Source organism: Cebus imitator, unplaced genomic scaffold, assembly GCF_001604975.1.
Source record: "Cebus imitator isolate Cc_AM_T3 unplaced genomic scaffold, Cebus_imitator-1.0 Scaffold444, whole genome shotgun sequence".
Taxonomy (NCBI): domain Eukaryota; kingdom Metazoa; phylum Chordata; class Mammalia; order Primates; family Cebidae; genus Cebus; species Cebus imitator.
The window spans coordinates 553,674-566,386 of NW_016107759.1; the positions used below are offsets into that span (position 1 = coordinate 553,674).

General features: G+C 50.5%; 1 protein-coding gene across 2 annotated transcripts in view; it reads left to right on the forward strand.

Moving 5' to 3' along the window:
* The window catches only part of RAB11FIP3 (RAB11 family interacting protein 3), a 113,103-nt gene that overhangs the window by 69,224 nt on the left and 31,166 nt on the right, over positions 1–12,713 (forward strand). For both annotated transcript variants that reach the window (XM_017510881.2, XM_017510882.2), the window contains exons 4-5: positions 3,961–4,172; positions 11,903–12,052. In XM_017510881.2, coding sequence (XP_017366370.1) covers positions 3,961–4,172; positions 11,903–12,052 — 362 coding nt within the window. The remainder of the gene's footprint in view (positions 1–3,960; positions 4,173–11,902; positions 12,053–12,713) is intronic.

The following is a 12,713-nucleotide window of genomic DNA, read 5'->3' on the forward strand; positions in this document are numbered from 1 at the left end:
TAAAAAAAAAAAAAAAAAAAATGTAGGCTACATAGTGAACCGCTGAACCTGCAGGTCTTCCTGGTGCCCCTGGGGTGAGTCTTTGTCACTGTGTCACTGATGACTCTGAGACAGTACAGCCCCTGTGAGTGTGCAGTCCTGTTAGGGTAGCTGCCAGCTGCCCTCAGACCGTCTCAGACCTGTGCTCTGGGCTTGGCCTTCCCCACTGGCCCTGGGCCTGCCTGCTTTCCAGGTCGCTCGAGCCTTTCCTTCCTGGAGTCTCGCAGGCCCAGGACGGCCCAGCTCTGTGCTGAGTGGGCCCTGAGCCCTGCCTTCCTGCAGGAGTGGGAGCTGCCCAGGGACGATGAGTAGCAGGAGACTTAATGTCTTACCAGGCTGTCCTGGTTCTGGATTTTACAGTGGATGCTTTTGAGGAATGACTTGGTTTTTATGAATTACTTCCATAGATTCTAGGGGAGATGGGGTTTTCCCCTGGAAGGATAAGTGCCCTAACTGGACACCTGGAGTAGGTACACTCCACAGCACTCCCTATTCCCTCATGGCTTTAGAAGCAGCTGGCAGGAATTTTCCACCCACCAGTGACACTCGCACCCTGCAGTCCTCGTTTATGTGCTTTGAAAGGCACCTTCTTGGGTTGTCTCATGGTTCCAGGAGGCTGTCACCTTGTGAGATCAGAATTTATAACCCCCGTTTATAGCAGTGCTCCACGTGGTTGAGTCACGGGTCTAAACTCACATGGCTTTTGATAAAGGGGCCAAAGATGGAACTGGGGCCTCCTGCAAGCCACACCAGATTCCTGGCAGCTCAGCCTGGCCCTTCACATCTCTTCCAGTGAGGCTCAGGTGGGTGCAGCCTGGCGTGGGACCCTCTGGTAGCCCTCTCAGGTCTTAGCACACTTGGTCTCTCTTTTTTTTTTTTTGAGATGGATTCTTGCTCTGTTACTCAGGCCTCAGCCTCCCCAGTAGCTGGGACTATAGGTGTGCGCCACCACACCCGGCTGATACTTGTATACTCACCATATTGGGCAGGCTGGTCTCTAACTTTTGACCTCATCATCTGCCCTCCTAGCCCTCCCAAAGTGTTAGGGTTACAGGTGTGAGCCATGGCAATCAGCCTTTGTCTACTTCTTACAACACTAGAACTAGAGTGGAAAGGGTATCTTTTTCTGCTGGGACTGCAGCTTTTCTGAGATCTTGTTTATTTGCAAATTGTTAACCTCCGAGTCTTCTGGCATGAAATGTTGGCCACTTTTCCTAACCAGCAATTTCATTTTCAATTTCATTGAGGTTGAAATTATAAATTGAAAATGTTGGCTGGGCATGGTGGCTCGAGCCTGTAATCGTAACACTTTGGGAGGCCGAGGTAGGCAGGTTGTTTGAGGCCAGGAGTTCAAGGTCAGCCTGGGCAACATAGCAAAACCTTGTCTCTACAAAAAATACAAAAATTAGGCTGGGCATGATGGCTCACGCCTGTAATCCCAGCACTTTGGGAGGCCAAGGCAGGCGGATCACGAGGTCAAGAGATCAAGACCATCCTGGCCAACATGGTAAAACCCCATCTCTACAAAAAATACAAAAATTAGCCAGGTATGGTGGCGCGTGCCTGTAGTTCTAGCTACTCAGGAGGCTGAGGCAGTAGAATTGCTTTAACCTGGAAGGCAGAGGTTGCAGTGAATGGAGATCGCCTCTGCCCTCCAGCCTGGCAACAGAGCAAGCCCCCATCAATAAAAAAAAGTTAGTTGTGCACAGTGGTGAATGCCTATAATCCCAGCTACTTTGGTGGCTCAGGCACAAGAATCACTACTATTTTCCTATGCCTGGTCCTATGCTAGGTGCTAGATACTTAAGAGGAAAAACAAGTTAGGTGCGGTGGCTTATGCCTATAATCCCAGCACTTTGGGAGGCCAAAGGAGGCAGATCACTTGAGCTCAGGAGTTTGGGACCAGCCTGAGCAACATGGCAACACCCCATCTCTACAAAAAATACAAAAATTAGCCGGGTGTGGTGGCTTGCACCTATAGTCCTAGCTACTCAGGAGGCTGAGGTAGGAGTATGGCTTGAGCCCGGGAGTTTGAAGCTGCAGTGAGCCTAGATTGCACTACTGCACTCCAGCCTGGGTGTCGGAGTGAGACCCTATCTCAAAAAGCCAAAAGTCAGAAAACACTAAAAACAATTGGTCACAATGGCTCATGCCTGTAATCTGAGCAGCGTGGAAGGATCACTTGAGGTGAAGAGTTCAAGGCCAGCCTGGGAGTGAGACCCTGATTCTAAATAAATATATGCATACATACATACATAACAGCGGAGCCAGGTGTGGTAGTGCCTGTAGTTCCCAGCTACAGCTAGACCCTCTCTCTATTTTATTAAAATAAAAACAAAAAAATTACTCTGCCGGGCTCAGTACCTTACACTTGTATAGTTCCAGCACTTTGAGAGGCCAGGGTGTGTGGATCACTGGAGCACAGGAGTTCAAGACCAGCCTGGAAAACATAGCAAAACCCCATCTCTATAAAATTTCAGAAAATTAGGCATGGTAGCTCGTGCCTGTGGTCTCAGCCACTCTGGAGGCTGAGGTGGGAGGATCGCTTGAGCCCAGGAGATTGAGGCTGCGGTGAGCTGAGAGTACACCATTGCACCCCAGCCTGGGCCTCAGAGAGAGACACTGTCTCCAACAACAAAAAAAATTACTCAGAGCACCTTGTTTTTGCTCTCAGACATGTACCTATTTTTCATTTTTAAAATGTTCAATTTTGTTTTATTTATTTTACTTTCATTTTTGAGAGTGGCTCACTTCGTCACCCAGTGGTGCGATCTCGGCTCACTGCAATGTCTGCCTTCCAGGTTCAAGCAATTCTCCTGCCTCAGCGTCCTGAGTAGCTGGGATTACAGGTGCGTGCCACTACACCCGGCTAATTTTATGTATTTATTTATTTCCTTTTTGTTTTTGAGACAGAGTGTTACTCTTGCTGCCCAGGCCGGAGCACAGTGGCATGAACTTGTCTCACAGCAACCTCTGCCTTCTGGGTTCAAGCAGTTCCTTTCTCAGCCTCCTGTATAGCTGGGATTACAGGCATACACCATCATGCCCAGCTGATTTTGTATTTTTAGTAGCGATGGGGTTTCTTCATGTTGGTCAGGCTGGTGTCAAACTTCTGACCTCAGTATTTTTAGTTAATTAATTTTTTGAGATGGGTTTCTGTCACTCAGGTTGTAGTATAGTGGTGTGATCACAGCTCACTGCTTTCGGTCTTAAAGGGTCCTCCTGGCCAGGCTTGGTGGCTCACCCCTGTAGTCCTAGCACTTTGTGAGGCTGAGGTGGGTGGATCACCGGAGACCAGGAGTTCAAGACCGTCCTGGCCAACATGGTGAAACCCTGTCTCTACTAAAAATAAAAAATTAACCGGGCATGATAGTGCATGCCTGTGTTTCCAGCTACTTGGGAGGCTGAGGCAGGATAATCGCTTGAACGCAGGAGGCAGAGGTTGCAGTGAGCCGAGATCATGCCACTGTCCTCCAGCCTGGGCAATAGAGCGAGACCCTGTCTAAAAACAAAAAACAAAAAAAAACAAAAACAAAAAAACCCCCAAACGAAACTCCTTTGTCAGCCTTTTGAGTAGCTGGGACTTACAGGCATGCACCACCATACCTGGTTAATTTTTGTATTTTTTGTAGAGACGGGTTTCACTTTGTTGCCCAGGCTGGTCTTGAACTCCTGGGTTCAGGTGATCCACCCGCCTGGGCCTCTCAAAGTACTGGCATTACAAGCGTGAGCCACCACGCTCGACCTGAATTGTGTTCTATAAGTAATGTCTCTGCTGTCTCTGCTACAGACAGTTGGGACTTCAGTGTCAGACCCCTCCCTCCACACTGCCCTCTCCGGGGACTTGCAGCAGTGAGGTGTGGGGCCTTGCAGTTCCCTTCCCACGTGGTGCCAACTGACTGCTGGCGCACTCTCTCCTAGGCCAACGAGGTGACGGACAGCGCGTACATGGGCTCCGAGAGCACCTACAGTGAGTGTGAGACCTTCACGGATGAGGACACCAGCACCCTGGTGCACCCTGAGCTGCAACCGGAAGGGGACGCAGACAGCGCTGGTGGCTCGGCAGTGCCCTCCGAGTGCCTGGACGCCATGGAGGAGCCCGACCATGGTGCCCTGCTGCTGCTCCCAGGCAGGTCTGTACCTCGCCACGGGCCTCCTGGAGAGGCTGTTGGGATGTGGCACCCTGTGGAGGTGTCTCTTGGGCAGATAGGGGTCTTGGAGGAGTGCGTGCTCTTTAGAATCCATTACATGGGGGTGGGGCTTGGCCCTGCAGTAGCTCCTGACTGTTAAAAACGTGGGCTTTGCATGAAGAGACCACGCAAACAGGCCTTATGTGAGCAACATGGCTGTTTATTCACCTGGGTGCAAGTGGGCTAAGGCCGAAAAGGGCGTTAGTAAAGGGCAGTGGGATAGGAGTTGGTTTTATAGGTTTGGGGTGGGCAGTGGAAAGTTACGGAGTAGGATCAGTTACAGTGGTGGGGTAGGGGCCAGGAGTATACATGACCATAAGTTTAGTTACAATGGCGGGTGCGATAGTTAAGATGGTGGGGTGGGGTGAGGAGTATTCACATTATTGTAACAACAGTTAAAATGGCAAGGAGGGGTGAGGGGAAGCTTATGTCCAGTCAGGGATAATGGTGGGGGTGGGGGTGGGGGGGGGGGGGGGGGGGTGCGATGGGGCGGGGTGGGGGTGGGAGTGGGAGGTGATCCGCCTAGGCAGGCAGGACTCTAGACTTCCTGGGTCCCGGCTTGCACATGGAGGCCTGACTGACCTTCCTGGGATGAGCCCACACCGCCTTGCCCTGTCCTAGCTGACTTCCCTGTCAGAATGACTGGCTTTAAATGTTGCTCAGCATCTTTAGCTGTAGAGATAGAAATTATAGGAGAAATGAATGTCTCAACAGGGTTTTGGAGCCCAGTCACCTTTGTAGCACCCTGAGGAGGATGTTTTCTACCTAACTGTTCCCCGCCCTCAGGATTTCTGTAACCCCCAGATTGAGTTATTGGGGCTGGAGTAGAGGGAAGGGTGGAGTCTGGGAGAAGGTCAGATCAGGGAGGTGTAGGGTGGCTCACCTGAATTAGTGTTTTAAATGTTGCCGTGTGCTACTGGGAAGGCCCACGAACCGTGCTTAAGTATAGTTGTAAACCAAAAATTCTGAGCCCCTCAACCAACTGGTGGACCCCTGTCTCAGCCTCAGGCATTCCTCAGGAAACCTGAAAATCTAGTTCAGGCTATGTCAGGTTGGGGAGGTCAGGCATGCCTTGTTAGGTCCCGTCCCTTTGGAATTCAGGCCGAGCTGACCAGCATTCACATTAAACAGAGTCTGACAAAGTGGACTTTTTATAGCAGCAGCGCGCCGCATTTCAGCCTGGCTGTAGTGGAACGTTGCATGACAGGTGGCAGGCCCTGAAAGAAATCAAAGCATTTTACCCCAAAATAAATTTCTTTGACATTTCAGAACGGCCCTACATGACTGTCTCTTGTGGGGAAAGTCTGCACTCTGTAGAGAATCTCCTGCCTTCCTGGTCTTCTCCCTGACGCAGGAGGGAGCCTGGCACCTTCTCAGGGCTGCTGCCTGCCGCCTGGGGGCCTCATCTGCTTGATAAAGCCTTGGTCTCCACAGCCCCTTCTCTTTAGCACAGGTATTCCTTTCTATTGAGTCCAAGTCTTTAGATAGTAACTCTTTCAAACAATTGCCAACCAGAAAATTTTTGCATCTGCTTCTGACCTGGAAGCCCTTCTGTCGGGCTGCTTACAGTTGCCCCATGTTTCCTCACTGAACTAACATGCATCTTACATGTATGATGGATGCCTTATATTTCCCCATGATGAACAAAACCAGGCTGGAGCCGGATCCCCATGGGCACATGTTCTCAGGGTTTCCTGGGCCTGCCTCGCGGGCTTAGTCACCCATATTTGGCTCAGAATAAATCCCTTCAAAAAAAAAAAATTTTTTTTTTTTTTTTTTTTGAAACAGTCTCACTCTGTCGCCGAGGCTGGAGTGCAGTGGTGTGGTCTTGGTTCACTGCAAACTCCACCTCCCACGTTCAAGCGATTCTCCTGCCTCAGCCTCCCGGGTAGCTGGGACTACAGGTGCCTGCCACCACATCCGGCTAATTTTTGTATTTTTAGTAGAGATGTGGGTTCACCATCTTGGCCAGGCTAATCTTGAACTACTGACCTCATGATCCCCCGCCTCGGCCTCCCAAAGTGCTGGGATTACAGGCGTGAGCCACTGCGCCCGGCCTCTCTTCAAATATTTCAGAGTTTAAGTCTTTTTGCCAACGTAATATACCGACAAGTAAGTGCCCATGTTGTAAGTGCACAAACAGCAGGTTTTTTAAACTGACCATTCCCAGGGGCCTGTTCTCAGGCAAGAAAAAACCCCCTGCACCAGCGGACCTCCTAGGCTCCCAGGCTCCTGCCGGCAGACAGCTCTCCACCGGCCCTGCGTCCTCCTTCAGCGCCCTCACACAGTGAGGCCCTTCCTGTGCCTGGCTTCTTCCACTTGCTCTTGTGCTTGTGGATTCAGCCCTATTTTTGCGCATCGCTGTAAACGGTTTACTTTTATTATTATAAAATTGCATGAAGATGCTGTGACTTTGAAATTTATTCTCCTGTTGACGGCAATGAGTAGTTTACTGTTTTTGGTTTTAAGGGTGAAGCTGCTGTAGGAATTCCATGTCTTTTGGGATATGTTACCGCCCTAAGTGTTGTGCTGGAGCGAGCACAGAAAGTCAACACCAAGACAAAAGTATGCCAAATTGCAGGGTCTTTTGCTGGCGGCCACGGAGGACTCACGTCTGTCCAACCTGTGGCCCCAAAAGGAGGGTGTCAAGACCTTTTATGCCCTTAAACCACCTCCGGGGTGGGGGTGGGGGCGAGGGGCTTTGGACATTCTGTAAACCACCTCCTGGGGGAGGGCATGAAGGTGAGGGTCTTCAGACATTCCGACTGTTACTTAAGAGGTTCACAGAAGTCAGGATAAGCATTAGTTTACACACTGCCTGGGTAGGGTGGAAATTACAGACCTTATTTACTTATTACAAGTCGCAGGGGCCAAGGTAGTGTGGGTTTGGACTGCTTGCCTGTCACATCGGAGTTACAGAGAGCAGTTTCAACAGAAAGCTGAGGTATGGTTGAGGTATGCAGTTTCATGGGGCTTTTACCGTGTCACATAAGCAGGGTAGTCATCGGGAGCTCGTCCCTTCAGCCTAGGAAGTTCCTGCAGGGGCTGCAGGGTCACTTGCTGCCGGCATCCCAGGCTCCTGGGCTTCCCGACCTCAGCAGCACGTGGCCATGTCTGCTGTCCTGCTTGACCTGTGGGGGGGCGTGCAGAGATGGTACCATGTGCTTCTTACTGGCACTTCCTGGGTGACTAATAAGGTGTGCCCCTTTCCTAGGGTTGGGAGCTCCTCTGCTGGCTGGCTGATTGTAGGGGTCTGCAGGCTTTTTCTCTAGAAGACTTTCAGGCCACGTGGCCCCCATGGCAACTGCTCAGCCCTGCTGTTGTGATGCAAAAGCAGCCACAGGCATGTGGGTCAGTGCGCATGGCTGTGTCCTAGTGAAACAATTTTGAGAAACAGGCCGTGGCAGGATTTGGCCTTGCCCACTGGTCTATTGGGTCCCCTGTGTTTTTCTCACTGATTATAGGAGTCCTTTAGATATGTGTCCTTTATGAGGTGTGTGTATCACAGATTCGTTTTCTTTTACTCTGTGGGTCTCTTTTTCACCTTTTGAGGAACAGATGTTTTTAATTTTACTGTGGTCCAGTTCATCCATTTTTCTTTTATGTTTAGCACTTTTGTGACTCACTTAATAAATCTTTGCTTACTATATAGTCACTATGATGTTTACTTATGCTTTCCTTTAAAAGTGTTACTGTTTTATCTTCATATTCAGATCCATGATAGCTACATAATTTTTTTGTTTTGTTTTGTTTTTTGAGACAGTCTTGCTCTGTCGCCCAGGCTGGAGTGCAGTGGCCCGATCTTGGCTCACTGCAACCTCCACCTTCCGGGTTCAAGTGATTTTCCTCCCTTAGCCTCCTGAGTAGCTGGGACTGCTTGCACCTGCCACCAGGCCTGGCTAAATTTTTTGGGTTTTTGGTAGAGATGGGGTTTCACCATCTTGGCTGGGCTGGTCTCAAACTGCCGTTCTCAAGTGATCCGCCCTCCTTGACCTCCCAAACTTCTGAGATTACAGGCGTGAGTCACCACACCCGGCCCCACCTAGGTAATTTTTTTTTTTTTGGCAGAGACAGGGTCTTGACATGTTGCCCAGGGTGGTCTGGAACTCTTGGGCTCCAGGGAACTGCCTACCTCAAGATCCCAAAGTGCTGGGATTGCAGGTGTGTATTTTCTTACTAGTTTTTAAGAAGTAAATTTACCAGGCAAGGTGGCTTACGCCTGTAAATCTAACTACTTTGGGAGGCCAAGGCAGGCAGATCATGAGGTCAGGAGTTCGAGACCACCCTGGCTAATTTGGTGAAACCACGCCTCTACTAAAAATACAAAAATTTGGTGGGCATGGTGATGGGTGCCTGTAATCCCAGCTACTTGGGAGGCTAAGGCAGGAGAATCGCTTGAACCCAGGAGGCGGAAGTTGCAGCGAGCTGAGATCGTGCCAGTGCACTGCAGCCTGGGAGATAAGAGTGAGACTTCATTAAAAAAAAAGTATAACTCTTTTAGAGGAACACACATTTTCAAAACCTCATTGGTGGCTGGATCTGATTGCTAGCTAGTGTTGCCCATCTTCTGTGGATCTTGCATGGAAAGCACGTTGGACCTCCATGCACTGAACATCCAGTTTATTTATTCAAAAAACTATTTTTGAGATCGAGTCTCACTTTGTCACCCAGGCTGGAGTGCAGTGGCATGATCTCGGCTCACTGCAACCTTCTCCTCCCAGAGAATTGCTATTCTTCTGCCTCTGCCTCCCAAGTAACTGGGACTACAGGTGCCCGCCACCATGCCTGGCTAAATTTTTTTCGTATTTTTTGTAGAAACTGGGTTTCACTATGTTAGCCAGGCTGGTCTTGAACTCGTGATCTCGTGATCTGGCTGCCTCAGCCTCCCAAAGTGCTGGGATTACAGGCGTGACCCACCGTACCCTGCCTAATGTCTGGTTTATATAGCCTCTGCCATGTGGCATGGGCCTCATGATCCCCAGCGTGACCTTCCGTGCAGGCCTCCTCTATTCCTGTCAAGCATCAGGATAACTGTCCTGAGCAGAAGAGTAGATGGGGTGGTGAGGAGTGCTGAGCCCCTTGTCATTGCTTTTGAGGGAGGAGCAGGCTTCACCCATGTTGGCCCCGGGGAGGTGGGGAAAGGCCTCCTGACTGATGGACCAGTGTGTGCTTTCCTCTCGCTGATTCTCCTCCCCTCAGAGGGTAGTTTTCTGTCATAGCGTCTGAGCCTGTTGGTAAAACAAGCAATCAGAAGAAACAGAAAATAGAGCCGGGCATGCTAGCTCATGCCTGTAATCCCAACACTTTGGGAGGTCGAGGCAGGTGGATCACCCAAGATTGCACCATTGCATTCCACCCTGGGCAACGAGAGCGCAACTTCATCTCAAAAAAAAAAAAAAAATACAGAAAATAGAGTCTTCCTGTAATGTAGCCTAATTTTAGAGGGGACTGATGCAGACAGGTAGCTGCCGCCTTGAAGACTGCGTTGGGAGGGCCATGAGGTGGTGTGGGCCTCCCAGTTTTGGGTTCTGTGTCATTTCTATTGAAAGCATGTGTGTTTGAGGCACTGGGATTCATCCTGAGCTGCCCCAGGACTAGTGTGTGGTGGGCATTTCTGTGGGTGTGAAACTGGAACTTCTCACAGCTGAGCACAGCAGGTCTGGGCGTAGCAGAGCAAAAGGTCCTCCTGACTCTGCCCCCTTCTCCTGGGCATGGGGAGTCGCCTCACTCTCCCAGGCCCCTTTCTTTCCTGGAGCCGAGCAGCACCTGGCCTGCACAGCAGGTTCTCCCAAGGACTCCTGGGGGAGTGCTGGAGCACAGGTACGGCTCAAAAAAAAAAAAAAATACAGGAAAGAGAGTCTTCCTGTAATGTAGCCTAATTTTAGAGGGGACTGATGCAGACAGGTAGCTGCCGCCTTGTAGCCTAAAAAATACAGGTACGGCTGTGTCCCATTGCCCCCGGCCGCTGTGTTTTCCAGAGCGTGGCTGTGGAGGAGTCACTCCCTTCAGAAGGAGGATGGGTACTTGGAATCCCCTTCCTTTTCCCAGTGGGAATTTGCTATTAAGTTTTAGATGAAATCAGAAGTTTGAACTCCCTCGCCCAGTGGTTGTGTGAGGACAGCAGCTCCCTAAAGAAGAGGCAGAGGTGCTTGAACCCAGGTGTTGGTCTGTGTTGACCTGTGCTGTCCAGTGTGTGGCTGCAGAACTCGGGATGTGGGAGAACACACTTGCTGCAGAGTGAGGAGTGTGAAGAGGCTGGAATTCTTGAAATTACTGCATGTTGAACTAAGTAAAATTTTGGGGGCCAGGTGTGGTGGCTCACACCTGTAATCTCAGCACTTTGGGAGGCCAAGGCAGGCAGATCACCAGGTCAGGAGTTCAAGACCAGCCTGGCCAAGATGGTGAAACCTCGTCTCTACTAAAAATACAAAAATTAGCTAGGTGTGGTGGCACGTGCCCATAATCCTGGCTACTCAGGAGGCTAAGGCAGAGAATTGCTTGAACCTGAGAGGGAGAGGTTTCAGAGAGCCGAGATTGCGCCATTGTACTGCAGCCTGGGTGACAGAGCAAGACTCCATCTCAAAAAAAAATTTGGTATAATCTATTTCACCTGTTTCTTTACTTTTTTTTTTTTTCTTTGAGACAGGGCATTGCTGTCGCCCAGGCTGGAGTGCAGTGGTTCCATCACTGCTCACTGCAGCCTCCACTTCCCAGGCTCCAGCGATCCTCCCATTTCAGCCTCTTGGGTACCTGGGACTACAGGCGTGTGCCGCCATTTAAACTGGTGGTTTTTGGCTGATTTTAAATTCCTTTTGTGTAGATGAGGCCTTCCTCTGTTGCCCAGGCTGGTCTCGAACTTCTGAGCTCAAGTCATTTGCTTGCCTTGGCCTCCCAAAGTGCTGGGATTACAGGCATGAGGCACCACGCCCAGCCTACTTTTTTTTTTTTTTTTTTTTTTTTTGAGACGGAGTTTCGCTCTTGTTACCCAGGCTGGAGTGCAATGGCGCGATCTCGGCTCACCGCAATCTCCGCCTCCCGGGTTCAGGCAATTCTCCTGCCTCAGCCTCCCGAGTAGCTGGGATTACAGGCACGCGCCACCATGCCCAGCTAATTTTTGTATTTTTAGTAGAGACGAGGTTTCACCTTGTTGACCAGGATGGTCTCGATCTCTTGACCTCGTGATCCACCCGCCTCGGCCTCCCACAGTGCTGGGATTACAGGCTTGAGCCACCGCGCCCGGCTTTTTTTTTTTTTTGAGACACAGTCTCACTCTATTGCCAGACTGGAGTGCAGTGGCTTGATCTCAGCTCACTGCAACCTCCTTCTCCCAGGTTCAAGCAATTCTCCTGCCTCAGCCTCCCAAGTAGCTGGGATTACAGGCACATGCCACCACACCCAGCTCATTTTTTGCATTTTTAGTAGAGATGGGGTTTCACCATGTTGGCCAGGATGGTCTCGATCTCTTGACCTTGTGATCCGCCTGACTTGGCCTCCCAAAGTGCTGGGATTACAGGTGTGAGCCACTGTGCCCGGCCCCGCCTCTTTTTTTAAGGTGGTTCCCAGGACTCAGGTGTGGCTTCTAGCACACCCTCTGGAAGGCACCTTCCACACCCTCAACTCAGGGGTGCCCATGGCCTTCAGTCAGAAGACATCATTTCTGTTTTCCTTTGCAGGCCCTACCCGCGTGGCCAGTCTGTCATCACGGTGATTGGGGGCGAGGAGCACTTTGAGGACTACGGTGAAGGCAGTGAGGCAGAGCTGTCCCCAGAGACCCTGTGCAACGGGCAGCTCGGCTGCAGTGACCCCACTTTCCTCACACCCAGGTAATGCCACCTTGTGCTGGTGCAGACTCCACCTCCTCCTTCCTGTGGTTAGTTATCAGAAGTTTCCCTTTTTGGTTTGTACATTGGTAAAAGAGAACTTCCTTTCCTTCATGTAATGTGATTAAATAAACCATATTCAAAAATTTTAAATTTATACCTGAATGAAAGCTGGGTGAAGTTCCTCTCATCCAGCTACATCCCCAGATCACTCCAAATCTCTGAGGCCTCAGCGGAATCTTGGTATAGAGCTGTGTTCGGATACTCAGCTTGCGGGTTCCTTAGCTGTGAGCTGTGGATCAGATTGTGGTCTGTGCAGGCTTTTCAGGGAGGCCTTGAGATCACAAGTCAGTCTTTGGATTCATTTCCTTGTAAATACCTGACATCCCCAAACTGGAAAGTTGTGGCTTTGAATAAATAGAAGCATGACATCCGGCAGCCGAGAAGCCTGCTCACAGTCATCCAGAGTCACCCCAGGGAGTCCAGAGTCCTCTTGGTTTGGATCCAAACATGGGGTCTTAGGCACCCACGTCTGAGGGCTTGGGGCCCCCGAGTGGGGGATCAGTCCCTTGAGGACGCTCCTGACTTCAGGGAGACCCTCGCCTGGCTGATGGGGCTGTCACTTCAATCCCCTCACCCCTCTGCTGTGGGGTTCTTGTTCTCC